The 26,934-nt window shown below is 35.7% G+C and overlaps 1 protein-coding gene and 1 long non-coding RNA gene across 3 annotated transcripts in view; both read left to right on the plus strand.

Moving 5' to 3' along the window:
* LOC123877523 (lachesin-like) overlaps positions 1–26,934 on the plus strand; it is a 126,941-nt gene that overhangs the window by 17,606 nt on the left and 82,401 nt on the right. The window contains exon 1 of one of the 2 annotated variants that reach the window (XM_045924330.1): positions 22,279–22,335. The exons of the other annotated variant lie outside the window; for it this stretch is intronic. Within the exon in view, the coding sequence (XP_045780286.1) occupies positions 22,299–22,335 (37 nt within the window). The 5' untranslated portion in view covers positions 22,279–22,298. Of the gene's footprint in view, positions 1–22,278; positions 22,336–26,934 lie in introns of those variants that run through there. 2 annotated transcript variants of the gene reach the window in all.
* Positions 140–6,835, plus strand: LOC123877559. The gene is made up of 3 exons (XR_006798614.1): positions 140–152; positions 4,306–4,311; positions 6,762–6,835. It is a non-coding gene; the product is annotated as an uncharacterized LOC123877559 (long non-coding RNA).

Raw genomic sequence — 26,934 nt, forward strand, 5'->3', positions numbered from 1 at the left:
TGTTTTTTTTTATTTTTTTATTTATATGGAGACGCACAGTATTAACAATAAATAAAAGGTAACACAAATACAAAGCACACACACCACAACAGTCTCCAACGAAAAGTTATCACAAAGTTACTGTTTTAAATTATGTTAGTTTTAAATTTTTGGTACAAGAGGTATAAAATTATCCGGATCCTTTATATATTATTTATAATGGAAATCTCTCACGATAGTTTAAACACAAATATTAAATCAAATAAATAAAATCTTATTTTTTTAAAGAAATTCGATCGAAATTATTAGAAGTAGTTATGGGCGTGGCACATATTGCAAAAACCCAATAGATGTTAGGGCTCCAAGGTACTAGAATAGCGACCTCGCACCGGAAAGCACAGCGTTGGCAGACTCTTCACTAGGTGGACAGTGACAACTAAAGCATCGCAGGGGGGAAAAGGGAGCCGCTGGATTCAGGAAGCGCAAACCCGTGACGCGGCGCAGTCCCTACAAGAGATCTATGTCCAACTGTAGACGTTTATCGGTTGACGATCATTTTTTTAAATAAAAATTAGCGAGCAGACGGGCAGGCGGGTCACGTGATGTTAAGTGATTACCGCCGCCGATGAACATTTGCAGCACCAGAGGTAATGCCGGCCTTTAATGTTTAATGATGATGATATTTTTCATGTTACTTTAATTATAAATTATGCTTGTCATTGAACTCACAATATTCCCCCGCTGGCCGCGATATGCCGCTATCCAAGACACGTGCGACATTATTCCAACCCTTGTCGAATACCTAATCGCGAAAGTTGATGTTCGTGCATTGAAGATGCTTCGGGCATAATACCCTACGGCTGCATCTACGATGAGAGCTCTGGGGCTTTCTGTTTTAAAACTATATTGTGGTCAATTCCGTTGTATATAATCTCTAAACTAAACTAAAATGACTAGTCTAGATGTCTAAGTAGGTACCTATCTCTTTCGTAATGTTCTCTGCGGAAAAGCGTAGAACTAAAAATACTTAGTTTAGCTTAGGGATTGTGCACAACAGAATTAGCCACGTTGCATTGTTTCAAACAGTGGTACTGATTCCGAGCGCTACTAAATTTTAGAGTAGGTATTCGTCTCTTTTTCTTACCAATGTAATAAGAAAAGGACAGACGTACCGAATTTAATTTTGGACTGTCAAACCTCGACTTTAGCTGCCAGTTGCGAGCCTTAATGGTTTGTAGAGTGCACTAAAATTTAGTCTTCTAAAATTCTTGTTTCGTCTTTTAATAGCAATATTAAAAAGAAAAAATGCAGATACTCTAAATTTAGTTTAGAGAAAAACGCCACTATCTGTATGCGTTAAGAATGACTTAGGTCCGGTTGCATAATAGACGGTTAAGCTGACGCCACGGTTATTATTAAACTTTGACCGTCCAAAAAAGTAAAAATAAATCACCCTCTGGCCACGATATGAGATGCTAGACGTGAGAGATGTTCGAATACGCCTGAAGCATGAGTACGAGTGTAGGTACTAATCACAGACGTTGATGTCGTTTGTGCAACGAAGACGACGCGCCACCAGGGCCCAGGGGCACTCTCGTCTCTCCGTGACTGCATCTAACGTGGCGGTCGATGTTCCCGACATCGCATCAATTTATATTCGCGCAATGTCTTTTAAAATAGATTTTTTATGATTTTATTCTAAGTATACCTAGTATTTGCTTTTTGACGTGCATTTTCCACGAAACGATGAAATCTGAACATGGAGATTTGTGTAGGTGAGACTAAAGCCCGGTTGAGATCTGTTTTGTGCAATGCGCAGTCGTACACTTCATGTTCAGATTGGATTGCTTGTTTTGGGCGCACTACAATAGTGTTGAAGGTTTCGTGAATAAGTAGCTGATCTTTCTAATCTGGTCATGTTTTCGAATATTTGATGAAAATTACTCCTAAAGTAAATACGGTCGACTCAGACTCATATCTGTTCCAATATTATAAATGAGAAATTGTGTCTACTTGTGACTTACTTTTTCGCAAGCCTCCTGTATAAACAATTTTGACTTTGGTAAAGAGATTGCATCTTGGAGACGAATAGGCTAGTTTTTGTCCTGGAAAATCAAAGAGTTCAAAACCTAAATCCACGCAATAAAGTCATGGCCATCATATCTACTTTAGAAGATTTTTAACCTAAATATTTACTATCGCAGAGGACAAGAAGAACACACGATAATATTTATTAATAAACCACGCGTTAACCCACGGAATAATAAAAAGGCATTCGGATTAATGTTTTTTTGATACATGTAATCGCAACATGATGTATGGGAGCGATCGGCCGTCGCCGCTCGCCACTCGCCACCCGCGACGGTTTATGATGATTATTCCTTCTAAATGATGATTTATTAGGGGATTAGGCTGGCACATGGTCCATTCTAGCGGAAGATTGGCTTTATTTATTACAATCATTGCATAAACAAAAAAATTGCTGGGTGATTAGGGTAAAGCCGCTCATAACCACGATACAATGATAAAATACAGAAACTGGATGCTGCGACACGAGATATCTATTATAGCACGCATGACCCTTCAATTCTGCTAAGGTATCGTCATCATCATGGTCAACCCATCGCCAGCCCACTACTGAGGACCAGTCTTGTCTCAGAATGAGAAGGCTTTGGTCATAGTCCACCACGCTGGCCAAGTGCGGATGGCAGACTTCACACACACTTCACACACTCTCAAAGATGCAAGATTCCTCCCGATGTTTATCTTCACTGTCAAAGCAAGTGATATTTTATTGTTTAAAATGCACATAACTTTACATAGTATAATAACTAGCGACCCGCCCCGACTTCGCATGGGTAGCTTATTACGATCTTCGTGGGGATATCTAATTTTTTTATATAAAATATAGCCTATGTCACTCAGGAATAATGTAACTTTGTGCTGATGAAAGAATTTTTCAAATTGGTTCAGTAGTTCCAGAGATTACCACCTACAAACAAACTTACAAAGTTTGCCTCTTTATAAAATTAGTATAGATAAGAAAAGTTTGAGATGCATGCCCGGAATTGAACCTCCGTCCCCCAACAAGAGCCAGACGTCAGACTATCACCGCTCTTGGTGATACATGAAATGAAATCGAGTCGTTTATATCAACTTCAATTTATACATGAAATATTTTTGCATAAGTTTTTCTGTAAATAGTCAGTCTGGTATTTTTGAAATTCAAAAGCAAAAGAGCTTCAACCGCTACCTCGGAAATGCAAAGCAAAAAATAAGTTCATAACAATTCACTTTGAATTCTTCTCAACTGATTGTGGTTAACAATTCAATCCGAGCATCTTACATTTATTTATTAAAGAACGTCTTTTTATTTATGGAATAAAAAAGCTTTTTTGTGGCTATTTTTATTAAAAATGTTACAACATAGCAGAACTAAGCATTATCTAAGTAATTTCTGCATGCCCGTGTGGAATGGTGCCAAAATACTGGCTGCATTTCCGCGTTGCGCTGCCAGGCCTTTTATATAAAGCATATTATTATAGATAAAGCAATAAATACCTAAACGCCGGTGAAATGTCTCATACTTTTTTTTAAATAAGACTCCATGGCCTCAGGGTTAAATAACATAAATAGTCTATAACTCAAGTTCAAAAACGTATAAACCAGTCTTGAAAAGCTCCTAAAAGGCAAGTGACGCACGCTAATACAACACGGGCTACAGCGGCCATTGATTCAAAAGAGAGACAAGTATAAAGTTTCCCGAAGACATGAAATCATAGAGCGATTTCTTTTACGACTTCGGTTCGGTTTCAACTTCATAGCGATGAATTATGCAGAAAGGAGAGGGATTTCCTGTGATAAAAGTCGTAACACCCCAAGAGTGCTTTAAAAAGAGCTTTTACTATACTTGCGTGGAAGGAAAAGCCGTTCTTTTGATTCGTCTACATATTTAGCGCAAGTTAACTCGACGAAAACTAGCCAAGTGAAATGAGTATAAAAGTACCGCATGTTATATTATTTTATACTGATTCTCACTTGATCTTCACTAAAATTATAAAAAGTTAAATTTGTTAGTTTATATATAGGGGGTAATCTCCGGAACTAATAATTCTATTTTGAAAATTCTTTCACTGATACTCGTAGAATAGCTACATTAGCCCCATTAGCCCCAAGTGCTATAAAGCTATAAATTACTCGAATGAACTTGTGGGAAATAGCCAGTTATTGAATTATTACTATTATAATGAATCTTAGATAGCCTGTCGTAGAGGCGATGGCCGTTGGAGCCGGAAAGTCTTTGAGTGGAGACCGCGTATAAGCAAGCGCAGTGTGGGACGCCCTCCAGCACGATGGACTGACGATATAAAGCGGCTGGCGAGAAATGGCTGGACGAGGAAAGCAGAGGACCGGGTGTGGTGGCGCTCTTTAGGGAAGGCCTATGTCCAACAGTGGATGTCCACAGGCTGATGATGATGATGATGAATCATAGATATACTATTAATATGAATCATCCATAAACAGTTGTAGTTTTAATGTAGGTACACTATGTGTGTATCGAAGGTACAAAGTGCTGTCATCTTTCTAAATTGATAATGTAATACAATCATCCACAACATACGAGGGATGAAATTAATAGTTAGAAGCTCAATATCGTACCTACGGCCCGCGGCATTACAGGACACAGTAGAGGCAGAAGCGAGTGTAGGCCGGAGTCGCTAGACGCAGAGCGGGGTGTGCGACGCGCGTCCTGAATACCTAATTGACTAATATTAGTTGCTGTGGGGGAGCTCCCTTAGAGGTGAGCACAAAACTTGAGACAAAGAACACGTACAAGCTGCAAAGGCGCCTTTTTAAGTTTTAATACAGAAACTTCCACGATTCGAGCTACCTTTACCGTTCTTTTAAGCTTTCTTTAATTGACCGTTAAAATTTTATCACATTTGGCAAATTCTCAGTTTTTGTTAATCTGATAAGATTTTTCTTTACCTACCTTTTTTGCATTAGCCTTATTTGCTGTGGTAAGTACTTATCTGTAGCTAGAGCTATATTAAATCTAATTTTTTTGATTTTTTTATCTAACCATAGATAAATATCGTTAAAATACCTACTAATAATAAATATAATTAATGTGAAAACTCATTTGTCTAAATATCTATCGATAAGAAAAGATCTTTGCTGGACGAACTACTTATTTATGTCAATGGGTGAAATTAAAAAAAGTTGCATTGTGCAAGTGCTTACTTATACGAGTAAGTACCTAAAAGTTTCGAAAGTGTAGCAAATAGCGACGTATTTAACCGAAGGAGTATTTGAAAGGAAATAAAGTTCCATTACAGTAATTGGTAGTGAAGGAAGTGACCGAGCTTGAGTTCGTAGTTAGTAGTACTCGTACATTGGCTTGCATTGTGCACACGCCCTTTTGTACTACGACTACTTCAAGGATCCATGTTTCAGGATTATAACATGTCCAAGCATGATTACTTCGAACCAATTTGCCAAGGTTATTAAATTTTACAGGAAGCCACTTGACGATGGTATGGCCTAATTGCGACTGCGCAATACATCAGTCAAATACGAAACTTTCACTCAAGTCGGTAGGTAAAAGAGTGACTATGGAAGTGTAGGACTTCTCAAAATCTTTATCAATAAGTTCTTCCTTTATAGTTGTGTTCCCCATTGCTGAGGGTCCTGCCCTCTTTCCATTGACTGCATAGTGGTAGGAGTTCTATTGGGATAATAATGCGATGGGTACCCAGATCCTTCCGCATACAACTTTACTAAGAGAATTAATTTTTAGATTTACAATAAAATTATCAGACATTATTAATAACCACGTTAACGTGCTCTCCGAGACATGGAGGAAATGAAAAGGCCAAATTCGAATCTCAAAAGTCGGTCACCTATTCAGTTACCGACTTGAGTCAACGTTGCTTAACAATAGCGATCGATTAAAATGTACTATCACTACTAAGCCTGGAACCTAAGACGAAACAATATTCTAAACCCTAGCACCGTTATACAGGGTGTAACCAGAAGTCAGAAGCTAGCAAAAACTTTAGTTATATTATTATACTACCTTAACACAATCCAATGCCAATAACCATTTGCCTTATATTGTAGTTTTAGTGATTTAGTATTTATCCAACCCGCATTGTATATCATGCAAAACTCGGGTCAATCATACCCCACCTACGACGCGGCATTGACTTCGAGTGACCTATTTACGACTTTACTTGACCTCTAGCGTCAGTTTGATGTTTTATTTGCAACTAGCTGATGCCCGCAGCTTCGCCCGCGTGGATTGGTCAGATCCCCTGCAGCATCAGGATTGAGGAGTTGGACTCCAAATTTTTTATGAAACAATGTCGCAAAGTTTCTCTATCGATTAAAAAAGAAATGACGCAAATCGGTTCAGAAATCTCGGAGATTTCGGTGTACATAGGTAGAAAAACACAACTCCCTTTTTGAAAGTCGGTTAAAAAAGTAGCCTATGTTACTCCCTGATCAATTCTCTACTTGTCTGTGAAAATCCCGTCAAAATCGGTTCAGCCGTTCCCAAGATTAGCCTTTTCAAACAGACAGACAGACAGACAGACAGACAGACAGACAGACAGACAAAAATTTTAAAAACGTGTGATTCAGTTATAGTATCGTTCAAATAACCATATGACCTTAATATGCGGTAGTTATTTCGAAATTACAGACAGACACTCCAATTTTATTTATTAGTATAGATATATTGTGAACTTTTAAAAAATACGGGAAAAAAGAAATCGTAGTTTTTTATGGCATCTTATTCGTAATCATCAGAAGTATCACCTGTTCTCGTTTTTGCTAGTGTTCTGGTTACATCCTGTATGTAAGTATTATTTTATAAACAAAAGTTTTGTTTACCTCGACGTTTCTTGCCTTGTTCTTACACTTAAATTAAAGGTTGGTACACGATCGGTGAGTTGGGAAAGGCGGCGCATTCCCTGTACACAGTTCCAGCTTACTTTGTTATGCTAATCTTCATAATTCTTTAGGCGAGCAAACTTTGGCCAACTGGCTTTTTTGGAAATAACTTTTAACTTTATTGTAATTTGTCGTAGCGTGTCATGAATGTAAGATTTAATGAATAAAAGTAGGTATGCCATTAGAAAATTTCATCTTTATCCATACAATATACACTAAGTACTTTATTTTAAGTACATAAAAATAAAGCCAGTTGCTGTCCATGCTACCATATTGTTTGCATGAACAATGATGTTATTAGAAGTTTCTATGTAGTCTCTTGCATGGATTTCACCAGAATACGGTATAATTGGGTCAACTAGGTACTTAAATAATATTTAAGATATTTGCGTATCGAACGATATAAATTGCAATTGATCTAAAGTAGGGTATGAAATATTAGTATTTTCATAAGACCTTTGGTAAATTATTTCCTACAATACAGCTAAACGTAATTTTAATGTGATAATTAAAATCGACGTCTCGGTAAATCGTTCCGTAAATTCCACTGACAGGTTTGTGAATCTCCCAACTTGTACAAATTAACGAAGAAAACTTCACGATCAAGTCCGTCTACCTGAAAACACAAAGTAAACTCCGTGCCTTCGTAACTTATCCATTAACTTAAGTAGAATCTGTAGACAGCACAGAAGAGAATAGTGCCTCTACTTACTTCCCAGTCGCGTTAGGTACTTTGAACGAAATTTATGATATAAGGTCAGTGACTTTTAAACGAATAAATGTATTCATAAAGAGATTAAATTTTATAAAGTTTGACTATAAAATAAGTAAAGTAAAAATTGAAGATACCTAGGTGTAATTTTCATTTAGTTGTAACTTGTAACCATATTTCCGATATTATCATGGCAAAAAAAAATTGAAGACATAATATGGCACAGTGGTAAGCGCCTTGGTCTTACAAGCGAAAGGTTCTGGGTTCAATTCTGGGTAGGACAAATTGGAAATTCTATAATTTGTAATTCTATGTTATTTCTGGTTCGATCTGGTGGGAGCATTCTATTAGCAAAACCATACCAAGCGATTTAGGTTTACTGTATGATTGGTATGATGCCATGTAGGCATGGGTTGAATAAAAGTTCCGTATTTTTAACAACAAACAGTATTTTTAGCTATCTAGGTAGATATTCGTAGTATACTTACAATACTGAAACAGGAATACTAGCAGGTTTCATAACTTTTTGCAGAATATGATTAGTCACGAAGTTTGTATGGAATGCGGTATGAAGGCGGCAAAGTGAAGCGACGAGTCACCCTTCTAGATACTTTATGACAACTAACAAACGACTTGATCATGCGGGACATGTTTCCAGCTTCCTGTACGTACAATATCATAATATTATATTTATTCATGACAGAAATCGGCGACTTATGGATGTTTTACAGTGTTGCTGTTCAAGATATTTTTGGCAATCGTAATAATTATTTATCTTTAAGGTGATAAGTAAGTAAAGTTAGAAAGATCACGGTGTATGCGGTAATGTCGTTACAATTTGTGTCTGATAAGTATTTAAAACATTTTTTCAATTTATATTTATAAACTGTAGGTACCTACCTACATTCATTTTCAGCCGGACCCTTAAACGGATACGGATTTTGGAGTTAAATAATTTATCAATAGTCGGCTCAACATGACGTCATGACATCCCCTATATTTTATTCGTAATAAAATATAATTTCTTAATTAAAAATCTACACTAACTTATTATTTTTTAAGCAAAATGATATTCGACATCTTACATTATTATTGTCTGTCATGCTATAAAGAAATCTCGATATTCCTTCACTTAAAGTCTCCATCAAGTTTTGAAACTTCCCTTTGACTCGGAAGTCGGAACCCAAAAGTGAAAAATTATTTCTTGAATTTTTACTTCACTTAAAATCTGCACAACGTTGTAGTCGACGACCGCTTTATTATTTATGACAAGGAACACGAAACTCATCTCGAGTTATAAACTTCTTGGAATTTCTCCTGAAGTAATACAGAGCTATTATTATGTCCCCACAAAAAATATTCGCCGTAGCGGGGTTAGGGTCGGGCACAGGGGTGACGCAAATGTAGTCGGGCAGCGGAGTTCACGAAGGACAGACGTCTTGGACAGGTTTCCAAGCTAATTCGTCGTTCATAACAAAATGCTTACAATATTGCAGGATTTCATGTCTATTATTTCTTTTCATTTTTACCCAAAAGATTATTAAGTATATGAAGGCAATGAATATGTAATCACCTTTACAACGGTGTGGTACTATGAAAGCATAAGAACATCATTCCTAGAAGCGAAATAACCATAATTATTTTCTTACAAAGCATTTTCGTTTTTGAAGCCGATATGAAACTTTTATAGACAAATACGAATAATGACATAAACGTTAATTTTAACGAGTAAATTTTTCCTGTGAACTTAGAGCTACAGAATTGCATATAAAAATAATTACTTAACGCAGAATTAACAGAAGAATAGAGAACATAAACAAAGAGAAAGTCGGAAGAAACAATTCGTTTATAATGTATGAAGAGTGACGGGAAACTCGCTTTGAGGTACACTCAAAAACTTGTGAAGTTTACTTGAAGAAATTACAAAGGTTATTATTACGAAGTCTGTTCCACAAAAACTGCGGGCGAGGGATGTTTTGCTAACTTCCTGAGGGGCGGTACCGGACGCTTCGTGGCTGTTTCTTAACTTATTATATCTTTACAGAACAGAGAACATTACAATATTCAGCTTTCTTTAGTTAGTTTTCTCCCGAGTAGACTTTATACAACCGCTTATCCAGTCCATTCTATCATTTGTACTGCCGATTTGTAGGTAACTTATTCTTTGTAGGAATGAACTTTTTCTTGTCTAGAACTCATTTCCAAATGATTTTATTTATCTTATTATTTTTCGTTTTCTGTGGATATTCTATTTTGAGCTGTTCCTGCCTGTTCTCAGCTTTCTTTTTTCAGCCACTTTACGACTTTATTAATTGCATAATATTCAGCTTTCTTTAGTATGTTTTTCTCAAGAAGCCTTATTCAATCGCTTATCAAGTCCGTTTCCTTTATTATTCGCGAAATCTATTTATGTAAGCGTACATATGGCTAGAACGGGCTACGACAATAAGAAAAGTTTTTCTGATGTTTTTCTTCCAAACCACTTAACAAGCTTGGCGCACGGAGACATGTTTGTGCCGTGCTTGCATTATGACACCGTGTTGCTATAAGATTTAGAGGGGACAGAAGTGAGGAGACTTTTTGGCGCCAGCGTTTGCTACTTTCTTTGTTGTAACAACTACCACACAAGCGCGGCACATAACGGGCGACAAAACATTTTCTCATCGATTACGTTTATGAATGTTGTTTTTTCCACCTCACACCTTCTGAGATAAACTAAGAGATGTTTTATGAATTAAATTAAAGAAGTCTTATCTAAGAAACGAATCTTTAATAATAAAATTACGTATTTTAGCAATCCATTTGTAATGGATTTCTAGTTTTACGGGAATGGAATCATCATCATTACGATCACCCCATCGCCGGCCTACTACTGATCACGCGTCCCCTCTAAAAATGAAAAGAATTTAGGCCATAGTTCACCACGCTGGCCCAGTGTGAATAGGCAGACTTCGCACGCTTTATGGAGATCAGATTTTTTCATGATGTTCATATTTAATTGATTAAAACGCACAAATAAAAGTAATCCACGCTAACCAAAATTGTAATCTTGCAGTATTTACATATTTACTTTTAAAAGTAGCTATAACTTAATGTACGTGGACGAAGCAGCTCAGCGGGCGATGTCTCTCCGCGCGTATAATATACGCTAACATGCAGGGACAAGACGAATGTGTTTTGCTGCATCTTCTTGTAAACACAGCGCCTCTTGGGCCTCGTTTTTGACTACGAATTGAATCTTGATAGTTAATAATATAATCTATACACAATTAGACATAAAAAAAACATATCTACCCTTATTGATGAACTGACTGGATGATCTATCATCACACGTCGAACACACTAGGGTTAGAAACTTGAAATTTTGACAGTGGATTATTCAGAAATTCTAAGGAAAGGTCTGCTTATATTATTTCAAGTTTAAGACTGAGAGATTTTTTCGTATTTAAAAGTATCGCATACACACAATGTTCTCAACGCAGAAGTCGAATAGTAGCTAGTAGTGCAAACACGCGTTTAGCGTATGCAGCGAATGTGCGTTGCGTTACAAAAAAGAAAACCCTTGCTTTAACAAATAGGCTATCAGATTTTGGTGTAAAGCTTTTCGTATAATAAGTAACTAAAGCTTTTAAGCAACGCCATCGAAAACTTTCCGCCATAATGAAGAAGAACGTACAATACTTTAATGTAGGAGGAACGAAGTTAAGAAGCGCAGCGGGCGATGTCTCCGCGCGCCTAATATACGCTAACGGGCCGGGACAAGACAAATGTGTTTTCTCCCGGCTGCTGGTAGACACAACGCCTCTCGAGCCTCATTTTTAGGGTCTCGTAGTAAAACAAGGAGCCCTGGTTTTTTCAACCGATCATCTGTGTGTCACAGTCATTTTAAAAACAAACTAAAATAAAAAAAAGATTCCAATGAATTGAGAACCTCTTCCTTTATTAACGTCGGTTAAAAAGCTGTAAAGTTAAAATTAAGCATGGGTTTAATTTCAACTTTCTAAACTGGTCTAGAGACCTAATACTGCCACAAAGAGGCATAATAAAATGGTTCACTATCACAGGAACCTATTCGGTTATGCGCTCTAACTATAGCGGACGCCCGCTATAGGTAAACCTACGAAATCCTAGTATCTACCTGCGTGTCCGTGTTCTTGGTGTTCTGACACACACTAGACAGTAGACTGTTATTGTATACTTGCTTGCATATTATCATTCTTCTCTACAATTGACAAAAATAATACAGCTTCTCTAACACAATAATAAAATCCACTATTAATGAGTGTAGCCAGGAATTTATTTTTGGGGTTGAACTCTGAAAAACAAGAAAAGAAATCTCGGAATATCACACACACGCACACACACACACACACACACACACACACACACACACACACACACACACACACACACACACTAACACACGCTTAGTTCTGTTATAATTTATAATCACTTTTATGTTAACTGTAATCATACTCGTATATTGTAAACCCATTTGGCCTTATTTTTATATAGTTTAAAATGTAAAATTAATATAATTGTACCGCTCTTGTTTACAAATAAAGGAATAAAATAAAATATCTATCTGCTATATTGTCACATCTACACCGATTTTCCGAGTTATGGACGTCTTGTAGAGTATTTGAAGACGAGAGTGCCATTTACGTCGTAGCTTGTTAGAAGCGGAAACTGGCTCGTGGTAGACTCTCGTTCAAATTCAATTTATTAAATTCTCTGCTCGTCAGCTTGCATTGCTTACCTGCGATAGGTAATACCTACCAATAGGAGCGGTGCGGTGTCGCCACAGTTTTAGATCGTAAAACTGTGGTACCGCCACGTTTGCTCTACCTGGGTCAAAAGATGCACTTCTCGCGCGCCAAGCTCCGTTATACTGGTCACGCTGCCACACAAATCAATTCCTTGTGAGGCTGATACGTTTGGTAGGACCTTGCTTATATTTACCCACCATCGCGCCTCATGTTCATTGTTGCAGGATATCCTATACCCAAATACAATTTAATGTATGCAGCCTCTGATTGGTTGTTAATAAAATTACTTGGTTTTTTGTAAACTGGTAAACTAGTTGATACCCTTGAGTTCCGCGAGTAGTTAAATTTTTAAAATTCGTGAGGGAACCCTTTAATTTTCCAGGAAAAAGTATGCTATGTTCGTCCCCAGGATCAAATGAATATTATCTGTGTCTTCCATCAAGATCGGTTCTGTTACAGAGCTGTAGCTAACAGATAGACACATTTATAATATTTTAACCTTATCTATTGATTTATTGGAATATAAATATTAAGAATCTCTTATTTGATAACGACACCTAAAGTCAGGCTGACCAAAACCGATGAAACTCTACGTTTTATACATCATTTAAGCCATGAATTAGTATTACAGTAGATCTTTGGAGCTACTGAAGCTTATAAACTTCAATTGATAAGTAGAACTTGGACTACCTAATTTTTCATCGTATTTACATAGTTTGAATCAAACACGGCACCTTAATTGGTAATGGAGAAAATAGATATACCCACTTAGTTATATCAACCAGCTTAATAAGAAGGCCACCTAATCGATATGCGGATCTGGCTAAGCGAAACTTGGCACGGCGCCGAACATGCACTAAGCGCACCTCCATTTAATCAGCGTATTTCAAAATTTGTTTAATAATGTGTGATGATTTCACAAAGTTGGGAAAATCGTGTATTACATTACATGGTGACTTGCGTTTTATCGTGTGTTAAGGTACGTTTCGAAACAGCAACCTCGACGTACGCTGCAGGTTTTTTCGAAAACCCGATCTCATAGAAAGTGATAAGAAACTATCTATATTACTAACTATAATAATTAAGTATATAAAACAAGTTCATGCACGTAAGTTCTTTCGCGTGGATTTAGTTTTATCAAATATTCTTTGATTGAAGTAAGTATTAAGTAAGTAGTCCTATTCCGCCTTCAGGATAAAACTAATGTTGTGCCTTTCGTCAAGATTGGTTTAGCGGTTGAGCCGTAAAAAGGTAACAGACAGCCACAGTTTCACATTTGTAGTAATAAATATGGAAAGTAGTCAGGATTATTTAATACTAGATGATGCTCACGACTTCATCTGCATGGGTTTAGATTTTTTAAATCTCGTACGATCTCTTACATTTTGCGGGGTAAAAAGTAGGCTATGTCGGTTTTCGGGATGCAAGCTATTTGGTACAAATTCCAAAAAATTTTGTTTCTTGATTTGTTCTTTTGTTAGAACGTTTGCTGGCGAGATGGGAAAAGGAAGATGTAGCGATAAAACGTTGAATTTATTAATTTTAGAAAATTGTTGGGTGTATTGAAATTCGAATGAAATGTTTGGAATTCATTTTTCGAAGATTTTTTAGACATTATAAGAAACTGACCACAATCACATTGGTGTATAATTTGACGTGGTCAAAACAATGTCCAGGGTCAAGTCAGGTGCTCACACGTAACAGTCGCTGGCTAAATGGCCTTCGAAAGGGAAAATTGACAGCACAAACATATATAATTGCAAACGGTCTTTAAAAAGAGGACAAGTAAACCTACAGAAAGACAAACGATAAGACAAATATTGGCAAAGTAAGGTTGCACATAATTATAATAAATTATTTACTCTACATATTAGTTTATACAAAGATTTTTTATTCTATCAACTTTATATAGGTAGTCTTCGGTCTCAAAAATGCGCTCTCGAAACAGACCTTTAGCGAGATTAATGGGGACTCGTCGGCAGCAATTACACGCGCAATGTAGCGGCATCACGGTTTTGTTGCGACCGAACTCGTGTTTAGCGAATGACATGCGGGAACCCGCTCCTGCTCGTATGCTTGTTATGTGATGGACGTTGATTCAATTATAGAATACCGGCAAGGATCTACGCCTTGAAATGGAACTAAGATCATTGGTTGTTCTGATGCTAAATGTCCACTTGCAATAAAATTAGCAGGATTCAGCTGACATTGCTTCTGCACTAACGGATCCTTTGCTCTAGGACCCGTATTCACAATCATTTCTAAGAGGTCGCACAGTGCGCTTGGACGCACAGTGTAAGTTCCACCAATCAGATTACTACATCACGTCAATTTTCAATAATCTAATTCGTGGAATCCACACTATGCATTCGAGTGCACTGTGAGACCTCATAGTGATGACAGAACCTTACTGTTTACATAATATAGGTATATTAGATAATATATAGATGTCGTAAGCTTTAAAGTTTGAAAAACAATTTTTTTAGGAGACTCATTATAAAAATCGAACTAGATAATATCATTGCTAATATTAAATTGTATCTGTTTGTGGGTTTTTCCTGCAATCATGCAAAAAAAAAACTACTAATCGATGTAATTTTTTGCATAGATATAGTTAAAACCTGGAGAGTGACATAGGCTACTTCTAATCTCTCAAAATCAGAGTTCCCACAGGATTTTTAAAAAACTAAATCCATCTCGACGAAATCGCGGATATCATCTGTATCTGTGTGTCTGTGTATCTGTGTATCTGTGTATCTGTCTGTGGCATCGTAGCGCCTAAACGAATGAACCGATTTTAATTTACTTTTTTTTAATAATAAAGTCGCTGTTGTTCTCGGTGAAATGTTTTTGAAATCAACCAGCCATTCATATCGCATTACATAAAAGATATTCCTCTTTTTTCCAAAAATACAAGTCATATTACAAACACATTCATTAGGGATGTTAATTTACATAATATTCATCAAGTAGCCATGTCCTCATACATATTAAATATTCAAAACGGTTTCACGCTTCTTAATTATCCATGTTTGTACGTCGACTGAAAGTTTCATACGTTGTTAGAAATTTGTTTTTAGATCAGCATAACCTGCATTCTAAGCAGCGTACCAAATTAACCCTCGAAGGGAATTATTAGCTTCTTGAATCTTTTATTTATTTATTTCGAAATTCCTTCTTAAACATTTTATTTATTTTATTTAAACACTCGGCTTTTTAAGACTCGTAGGTTGGCAACTAAAAGACGTGAGAATAAATGACTTAAAATAAGCCACAACATAGATTTTATTAAGTTTTCCTAGCGCGGCTGCAATTTTCCGCAAATAGAAGTATCTAACGAATGTTTGCAGAAGTTCCAACGGTAATGCAACTTTTGTAGTGTGCGTGTCACTTGTACCTACACGAAGCTTTTATTTTAACGATTTTGTCCTTTGACATCGGAATGGAATGGCTTAAAATTGTGGTTTAACCTAATTGGTGTTATAAAGTTATAAGTTTGTTATATTATAAAAGATTTGTATTTACCGGAAATTTTATCTTGGGTGACATAAAATGATTAATTAATGATGCACGTGACTTTATGTCATAAAAAATCCGTGAGAACTCTCTAATTTCCTGGGATGTAAAGAAGCTTGTATTCCACAAGGTATTTTTGTAATATTTATATATTTTATAATAGTAGTATGAATTATTTTGTATCAAATAAAGATACAGTTATCTGTAAATTTCTTAGTTATATTCTGTACATAAATGTTTTTAGGGTTCTGTACTTCGAAAGGAAAAAAGGAACCATTATAAGATCACTTTGTTGTCTGTCTGTCCGTCTACCCGTCGTGTCTGTCAAGAAAACTTATAGGGTACTTTCCGGTTACCTAGAAGCATGAAAGTAGCACAAGTAAAGGAAAAAATTTGAAAACCGGAAAGTGGTTACATCACAAAAAAAATTTAAATATATTTATGAAAAAAATAATTTACTAAATGACATAAATAGTTGCGCAACCCGTCATTAAGTACATAAAAGTGTTAGGTATAGGTATCTTGTGCGATGGCACGGAACCCTTCTTGTGCGAGTCTGACTCGCACTTGACTGGTTTTTTAATTTTTTACATAATAACGATTATTATGTTTAAATAAGTGATTATATCAAATAGAAAAATAAGTAGTTTTGGAATTTTACTGCAGTTGGGAGCGTTGATTAAATTAAGCATCCTGATTAAGAATCAATATTGTACTGTTGTTAATATTTCCTTAAAAACAGAAGAATATCAAATCTAGCTTATAATAATAGCAGTCAAAACAATGCAGAACGCGTTGATGAAAAGCAAAAAAATGATTGAAAATATGATTTCATAAAGTCAGATATGGCGGACATTCAATAAGTCAAGTGACCAGTTCTGTTAGTGATATTGGCACAATATGGCCCATTGGGTGCATCTATAGACAAAATCTATAGTTTCAAATTTGTTTAGTATTACGTGTTGCGACAGAGAGTGTGTGAGCGGGTTAAAATAAATTTAAAAGAAAAAATCTTTTTAAAAATTATTTTTAATTACATTATTAAAAGCTAAGGTTTTAATATCATTCATTTATTTTATAGGTACTTTTTAAAATTCGTCTCACCAGGAACCTACAGATTGGTACGTCAGTCGCATGATTTATATTTACTACCTCTTATATAAATGTGAAAGTGTGATTGTTTTTTTTTTTGGTATGATATAACAACAATGGTTTTTGGATTTTTTTCCTTTACTTGTGTTATAAGACATTATACCTGCGAAATTTCATGATTCTGGGTCAACGGGATAGGTTTTCTTGACAGACACGCCAGAGGGTCCCTTTTTTCTTTTTGATTTACGGAACCCTAAAAATCAAAATATTCTCACGGGATTCTTAAAAAACTAAATCCACGTAAATTAAGTCACGAGCATCAGGCAGCGGGTAGATAAAACAACATATTTATTTATATTTGTGGAAGTGTAATTTTACTAATTGAATAGTTTGCAAGACAAATATAAATATCCTTTCATCAAAATATGTAGTTGCAGTGTACAAATCCTTTGGGTGAACTAGCCATTCAAAAATGATGTTGTACCCATCTCTCTAACTATGCAGCCGGCGCTGCCGACGCGTCAGCTGCGCTTTGTAATTACACGCCAAATGACGTACCCTAGTAATTTAGCTTGTCTACACATTTTAGGGTATGGGAACGTCCTGATATTTTGTCCAGTACATTGTTACCTCATCTTTTACCATAGGTAATATTATGATACAAAAGACAATATATTTTTAGATAGCTGAACTAAAGGGCGTTTTCTAATTGTTATTTTATATAACCCAAAGGTCAGATCGCAGTCAAGGTACTTTGACACGAAGTAAGAATTTTTAAAAAACATGAGGTATCGTGGGGCACCCGTCAGAACCTAAGGTGTAGGTACTCTCTGTTTCGCTTACAAAAACAATACGCAACCCTAAAGTGAGGTGCTGTGTTTGTTTGTTTCCAATATTCTAGATTTTGTCAATTCAGCTATTTTTCGCTACGTAATTTTCGTGGTGTTTCTATATTATTTCAATATTATTTGAGGCCCGTGATTTCATTCGCATGGATTTAGATTTTAAAAACTCCGTGGGAACTCTATGATTTTTCGGGGAAAAAAGGAGCCTTTATCCTTCCCTGGGATGCGAGGTTGTATCAAATTTGGTCAAAATTGCCTAAATGGATGGATAAAAAGCTAGCAGACAGACAGACTCATTTTTGCATATTAGTACAGTCGTAAGTCTGATATTAGTATGGATATGGATTGATATTACCTACTTCCGACAAAAAATATTTTTATGGAACGCGGTCTTCGCTTTGGCTACGCCGTAGTACATGTAAGCTTCTATAAATGGAAGCATATTATTAAGTAAACAAGAGTACTAGACCATTAATATTAATGAGTCATCAGTGATGTTATCAACATAATAATATGTGCTGGGCAGTATATTAGACGAAAAATATTTGCTTGTGGTAGGTATGGTCTAGTGCGTGTTTGGAACCCCACGAAAAAGTTTTAAGTTTACGTAATTAACTATCACCGTTACTACATCATTTGTCTTAAATTCAACAATTGACAATCAAAAAGTGTACAAGCGGGTACCTATTTGAATAAATATAAGTCATAGTATGATATATAGCTACAATATTTATTGACATTAGGTTCAAAGGTTTTAATCATACTTAGTAGCTACGCCGTAGCACGTTCAAGCATAACAACAATATTATAATTTCCTTCAGTCTTTTATTCCGTCCATCCATAGATCAAGTACTAGAAAGTCCAAGTAACTAGTAGGAATCATTCAACAGTTTGTGACTTTTGTCAATTATCACGATTAGAAAGTACCTACTAATGCGCGACGAATAGAATTAAATAAATGAAATATTTTTATACATGTAATCTTTTTTGCAGATCGTGCTCATACAGCGTGGTAGAATTGGGTTTCTTGATAAGGTAAAAATGGGGTTTCCGAACGAGTTAGTTAAGTTTTATGTATCCTTATTCAATCCCTTTCAATAAATAGAATAAATAGCCAATCCTATACACACGCTACCAAATCTGCTAAGAGGCCCATCTCGGTACTACGTGACAAAATCTAAAGGAATTTGTCCCACTAAAACCGCGGCTTTTTCTCACATTCGATGGACCAGATAGAGATAGTGGTCCTTGGAAACGAATGGGCGGCTAAATCCTTAACACCCAACGAAAGTTGTAAGTTTTTCTCGTCCCTATTTTATTCACTGACTTATCGAACAAGTTACTGATAAAAACTCCGAATTCATTCTTTACATACTAAGTACCAAGTGCTTAATTTCTTATTAGAAATTAAATATATCAGTTAATAGTATCTAAATATACTTATTTTACAAATAATTTTCTATTAGTTCTGCAATTTCTAGCTGGATTATATTCTGAATGAATACTATTCCACCTGCAATATATTTTATGACATATTCCATGATTAAATCAGGAAAAATACAGAATGAAGCGACAAGAAAGAAGGAGCAAACGCGACTCGCGAACCTCCAGACAGGTGCAGAAATATTTCATGATTTAATTTGGGACTTAGGGACTGCTCTATCGCATCTATTGAATCTTTTCACCCCACTCGTATCGCAATTTTCGCTACAATACAAGTATTTACGCAAAATGTCATTAACATTGTTGTGTCGATTCATCAAACAAGCCAACATCGGCACACAGGCGAACGCCGCGGTACAAACAATTACATAAAATATGTGCGGTACTGTTTTCGTACTACAAATTGCTGATCAAATATCAGGAAACTGTTTTATTTCACGACAAATGGTTTTCGAAATAACAAAATAACCACAGTAAAGCGTCCAGACACTGAACAAACGCACAAAAACAAAATCACGCATGGATGAGCGCGCCGCGAACCGGCGGAAAAATGAATGGGTATTTTGCAATAATAATTGCGAGTCCCAGTCAGATATTGCATATAAATGTGTACAATTGTTATAGAATATATCCTCAGTAGACGTTTACTTGACAATAATACCTAGGCACATCACTGCCCAGGCCGGAAATAAACCAATTTATGGCCGAGTAATATTGAAAGGACGAAGCGAAGCCGAATACCGCCGAAGTAATATTGGATACCGAAGGTGTGAAACGAGTCCTTTTTGAATAAACGAGGCCGTTAATTACTATTTTGGTCAAAACTTGTTTAGTGCTTTTCCCTCATAATATATTGGAGGAAACAATAAACAAATGACTAAAAATTTACATTGCGGTCAGTTAGACAACGATAATAATTGAACACTTTTGTCAAGTTAAATCTAACACTAATTTTCATTCGCGACAGTTCGACCGCGCCTGAATTAAAAAAAATGGATTTTTTATTTTTGAAAAGAAATATCAGCCTTTGTAAATATCACGTACGTACCCTAAAATATGTAATTTATGTTAGTGTACATTTATTACATTTATTTACATACAAAACCTCATAACAGTCCAGCAATCTCTATTCTTTTTGAGTTGAAAATTGCTGGCTTGCTATTTTTAACTTTTTTTATAATGAAGCAATTTCCAGCAGGTGGGAGAAAAGTAATTTAGCAGACGAGCAAAAATAATATATAGACAGAAGGTGTAAAGTGTGCGTCTATGTTATGGGTAATGTTGGTAGGTGGGAGTCGCGAGGGTATCGTGGAGCGGCCGGCGATGCTGCGAGGCGAATACCAAGCAGGGCTGTCGGCTTCGCCAATATTGCGCTGAGTCACACACCTCCGGCTAATGTGCCCTTTATCGTTTTACTTCCTATACCTACCGCTCGATACTTTTAAATTAAACTCCTCTATTGTTATCATCTATTAGGTTATACTTTAAAGGGGAAAGATTTGTTTGTTTATCTAAAATCAATAAACTCTGAAACTACTGAACCGGTTTTAATATATATTTTGCCATTAAAATTAATGTATTCAGAAGTAACACAGGAGTACATATATGTTATGTATATATCGGTATATCAAATTTCACCCAAGCGAAGTTGAGCGGAGCAATGGAACTATGAATCAGATTAGCTTAAAACGGTCTTATTATTAGATTTTCTTTTTATTATTATCATCATGCTTAAAATATAATTATTGTTTTAACTTATATGAAATTACTAGCGACTGCTTGCAGCTTAGTTCCTCCTTTGGGAATTTCGAAAAATCTGCCCATGTTTTTTGTCTATATTACAAAAGGAACCTCTATGCACAGTTTTTTATAGTTCCAAGGGCTTGGAGTGGTTATTGATGAGCCAGCCAGTGAGGCAGAACTTTTCTTTTTTATATTAAGATTTCTTTATTGCTTAGTTTTAGATTATTACCAATTACTGATGTAGAATATGTTAAATTAAGTACCTAATATGAACATGTTGTGAATGAAATTATATTATTCCAATTTATTCACATAATAACAGAAACAGGTCGGGCTTAATGTTTATTGTAATAATTCGAATTGCATTCGAGTAAGATGTGATTTGTGATTGAGTAATTTGTTTTGATATTCAAATTATGTGATCATAGATACGCTGCATGCATTTGCACATTCAGTATGATAATATAAATGATAATATCTGATCATGAGGTCGATATACCTAATTATAATATAATAATACTTAGTAAATACAGCGAGCCAGCAAGTGTGAATTAGAAACGTGGATATTTAGATGTAAAAAAATTATAAAATAGAGTGTATAAAACGGGCAACTTTAATTAATTATTTATTGTTTAGTTTAAAAAAAAATGAGATTCAATCTCTTACCATACGGTTTTCACTTTACTTATTACAGAGACATAATTGAATACCTACCACTTGATTGACATAATGCAGTCAATCTCATTTCTCGTAGGAACATCTGAGCTCAACCACGTCCATTTTCAGGTGTGGCCGTTTCTTGAAAAATTAATTAAACAGTTAATCTAACTAAATATACCTAAATGCAAAATTATGAAATGCACATTGTACGAGTGTATAGAAAAGATATCGCCTGTATAGGCCCGGTGGCCATCTGTGCAAAGCTGGAACAATTTTGCTAGTCATAAATACAAAAATATTATTAAAACTCACGGACCGGTGATAAATTAAATAAATACACTGCGAATAAAGCGAAAAAGTTTAACCGTGCGTCAATCCCTAAGAGAATACCCAGCGTTACTTCTCGCTTCTTTATCGTACCGTTGAAATCGTACTTCTCTGTGAGTAATCCCTCCACGTTCCGAGCATGTCGCCGACGAAGATAGAGCACGATCTTCACAAATAATGTCACATGCGATTCGTTTCAGACGACGTGACTCGCATCACCGCAGCGGCTGCCGTGCCGTGCATAATGGGATAAATATGCTGCGGTTATGCCCACACATGGCCCTCAAATTAAGTGAACGCTATTTGCTACACGCGGCGAAACTTTCTTACCCGCGTCTTGATTAATAAAACATGTTTGCCTAACTTATATTACCTACTATAATAATGAGTATAATATTTTGTGATGCCTGTATCCAACGGCTCCCTGCGACTCTTTTGATATCATAGGCGCAAGACCGTGCCGTGTGGAGATATATACAAGAGATCTTTGTTCAGCAAACGTCTATCAGTTGATAATGATGATTATAATATTTTATGGATATTAGCATCACATATTAATAAACTTTGCTAAGCAAAACACGGAAACCTTATCAAATCATTCAATAGTTAGGTTACTTAATGTTAAGTTATGCGCATTGCATACGACACACAAAGAGGAAAACCTATGCGAATGACATTGACGATTTCCCCTTCAAACTAGCAATTTTGACATGTCATGACCCTCTATTGACAATTAATCAAGCAGACATTTCAATCTGCGAAATTTACGCGGACTTTTAGTATTTTGACGTAGGAGGGTAAAAGATCCAGTAAATGAACGAATAAGGACTACCCTGACTTTGACCTAAAATTAAGATATATGAGAATCGTTCTATATATAATTTTTATATTTTTTTTATCTGTGTCTATACACAGTAGGTATACACTCTTAAATTATTTAAATATCAAAAACGCAAAAAAATGCGTGGTATTAATTATTATAAATTATTTTATTTAACAAAAGAATAAATTGCCAGTAAATGAACTGGGAATTTCAGTGAATGAACGAACTCTATCTAGTGCATAAACTCTCGATTCCTATTAATAAATTCTTAAGTATATTTTCGGCTTGGAATTTTAAAAAAAATGACAGATTTTCAGTTTTTGACTTATTGTATATTTTTTTCTACATTTTGCGCGATAAATCAAAAACTATTTTACATAATAATAATAAATAAAACCTGTTTTAGAATGTATAATAGAGCCCTTTCATATGATATTATCCCCTTTGGTATAGTTATCTTAGTTTGAAAGTCACCTAAATTTTCTGGAAAACAGTCCAAATGACTACAGAGAAAATGAAACTTAACGCCCTTGTTGCATCCAAGTTGCTGGAAGTGCAACATCAGCTACTGAATGTGTTAAGAGTAGTGAGAATAATATACCGTAACACAAGTGTCTGATGTTATCAGATTTGTTCCTTTGAGCCGAGAAGCCACATGTTCTGATGCTTTTTAGACAATCTAAGATCTCTCATTAAGTGATCCAAATAATTTTGATTGAATGGTCTAAGTTGAGATGTAAAAAAGTCACTACATCGTCACTACCTTCTGAAAGTTCTTGAAATGGTAGATTAGAGGTACTGGGTTGGGGCTGAGGTACAGATTTATCACCAGAAGTCAGAATCGTTCAAATTGCAGACTGCAAGTTACAATAGAGCCGTTTGGAACAATTTTTTTTGCTGTTTCTTTTGGTAATATTCACAACGCAGAAATAATAATCATCATGGTGTTTAGATGGTTTGCGCCAAATTATAATTTTTTTTTTTAGTAAAAGTAGTTAACTATTCTTATTTGCTCATAAACGCAACGAGGAAATACAGCTTCCACATATAAAAATTGGAGTCCAGGCCTTGCTGTTAGCTGCTAATGGGTTCTCAAAGTAGCCCGATTATGCTTGTTTTACTGGGCACAAAAGGAAAGAATGAAAGGAGCTTACCCAGTACATCTTAAAAGATCCGTTATAGATACATGCATCCTGCCATGCCTTACCTATGCCAGCCAAACATGGGTCCAGACAAAGAATATAAAAAGAAATAGTGACTTGCTAAAGGGCGATGGCAAGGTGCATAAATTAAGCAAAAAATATTCAAAGTGAGAATTGAAGACATAAGAAAAAAGACAAAGCCTACAGACACCTTGAGACATGCCCTAAAACTGAAATGCAAATGGTCATATTGTATCGATTTTTACAGATGAAAGAAGGACAGGTAGGTAGACCGAAGACGCGTTGGTCTAATGCTATTGTGCAAATCGCGAGAGAAAATTAGCTTGATAGTACCAAAGACAGAGAGAAATGGGGATACCCAAGAGGGATCCATATCCAAGAAAGAAGAATACCAGAATAAATATACAAAAATTCAAAAGAAAAATAAAACCGACTTCAAAATCACAAACACTAAAAAGTAAAAAATAATTTAAGTTATTGTGGTTTTTGAAGTCGGTTTTATTTTTATTTTGAAAATTTTTTATTTCAAAATTTTTAGTGGCCCCACTGTACTATAATAATATGCCATGCCCAGCTAAAACCCTACTGTTTACTAAGCAATTACACTGATCGCGAGCAATTTGCTCTTATCCATTGAGGAGTTCTGTTCTCCATCTCAGAAGATATTCATCAGAACTTCATCAAATTTATATGGGACCACCTGCAAAGTATACCTAGCTTTTCAAAAAAAAAAAAAATCCAAATCGGTCCAGGCGTCTTTGAGCAATCGGTGAACATACATTAAAAAAAAAGATACCAACGAATTCAGAACCTCTTCCTTTTTTTAAAGTCGGTTAAAAATATACTAAGATTTACTAACATGGTGTTATACCATAGAGTAGCAAACAGAGGCAAAGCTTCTAAGAAGCGAGCAAAATTTATAACTATTTTGGTAGGGCTGGCACTGGAGGATACAATTTAATTAACAATAGTTATTTGTTCAACAAGATGGTAAAGTTTGTTTTTGTTGTGATTGCCTAGTTTAAATATCGATCTTTAAATATCGATCGATAGATCTAAATATCGATTTTGAACGAAATCAGTCAATTTAGAAAGAATTATAAATGGTGCCAACTTTTTTAAATTTTGGTTACAGGTTCCTATTTTGTGATCCCAGGGAGCTCTAAATATCGATTTTGAACAAAATCGGTCAATTAACAAAGAATTTCAAAATGGCGTCGACTTTTTTAAATTTTGGTAACAGTTTCTTATTTTGTGATCCCAGGGAGCTCTAAATATCGATTTTGAACGAAATCGGTCAATTAACAAAGAATTTCAAAATGGCGTCGACTTTTTTAAATTTTGGTAACAGTTTCTTATTTTGTGATCGCAGGGAGCTCTAAATATCGATTTTGAACGAAATCGGTCAATTAACAAAGAATTTCAAAATGGCGTCGACTTTTTTAAATTTTGGCAACAGTTTCTTATTTTGTGATCGCAGGGAGCTCTAAATATCGATTTTGAACGAAATCGGTCAATTAACAAAGAATTTCAAAATGGCGTCGACTTTTTTAAATTTTGGTAACAGTTTCTTATTTCGTGATCCCAGGGAGCTCTAAGGGTGGAGTTCACCGACTTTTAAAACGGCTGATTTTTAGAAAACCGGCTGATTAAGTGATTTTTACTGTTCACCAGCACCTAACCGAGGTTTGCAGCCCTAAAACGGCCGTTTTACCTAACCGAGCTCGGAAGGGTCGTTTAACCGGGGTTTCCACATTTTTACATCTGTTGTGCCTTTGTGTACAGATCAATTTAGATTATTTCGATTTGTCTTTGCGTCGTTCATTTCAGTAGCGTGCAACAAGTGATTAATGTAATGGTTGGAAATAATTACTTATCTTACTTTCCACTATATTTTGATATTTTAAAACCAACTCTGAACTGATGCGCTTGTCGTCACTTGAAAAATCACTTGTACACATTTTTGGCCCTCCATTTTAATATTGAAATTATTTTAAACACTAGAATCTCTTAAAATCATCTTTAAATGCACGCACAAATAATTACGGCAACACGACAGCAAAAAATCAACAGTCCCACACGTGCAGGACACATGATCACGACTGTGACGTCGGGGCCCCGAAGTTGTAAATTTGGGACGGTTACTACCTGGCAAAATTTAGAACAATAGTCTTACCCATAGCGTCTTTGTACTTTTCCAGTTGAAAGTATTTTATTTTATGCTCCTAAATATAGGCGTCACAGTTTGTTGTGTTGAATAGTAATGACAATGTGTCTACGCTAACGCATTGCGTTTTAGCGTTCGTTCGTAGCAGCAGCGTAGCTGAGAACAGATGGTGTTCCGCCGATTTAGTAACCATGCTACACTTTTTCGTGATGAACAGTAAATATTAAAACGGTTGTTTAAACGACGGTTTCGAAATAACCAGCTGATTTAGCAACCGTTGTTTATGTAGCTTTCGGCGAACTCCAGTCTAAATATCGATTTTGAACGAAATCGGTCAATTAACAAAGAATTTCAAAATGGCGTCGACTTTTTTAAATTTTGGTAACAGTTTCTTATTTCGTAATCCCAGGGAGCTCTAAATATCGATTTTGAACGAAATCGGTCAATTAACAAAGAATTTCAAAATGGCGTCGACTTTTTTAAATTTTGGTTGGTATTTGGTAGATAGGGTATTTCCCGTTAACCTAGAATTATGGGCAGGTAGATAGGTCTCAACTCTCATAGCCCAAATAAAGGAATAAATCCGAGAACAAATTTCGTGATTCTAGATCAACGGGAAGTACTGTATAGGTTTTCTTGACGGACGGACGGACAAATGGACAGACAACAAAGTGATCCTTTAAGAGCTCCGTTTTTCATTTTGAGGTACGGAACCCTAAAAAAGAAAGTGATGCACAT

This window comes from Maniola jurtina, chromosome 2 (genome assembly GCF_905333055.1).
Source record: "Maniola jurtina chromosome 2, ilManJurt1.1, whole genome shotgun sequence".
In the NCBI taxonomy this organism is placed as follows: domain Eukaryota; kingdom Metazoa; phylum Arthropoda; class Insecta; order Lepidoptera; family Nymphalidae; genus Maniola; species Maniola jurtina.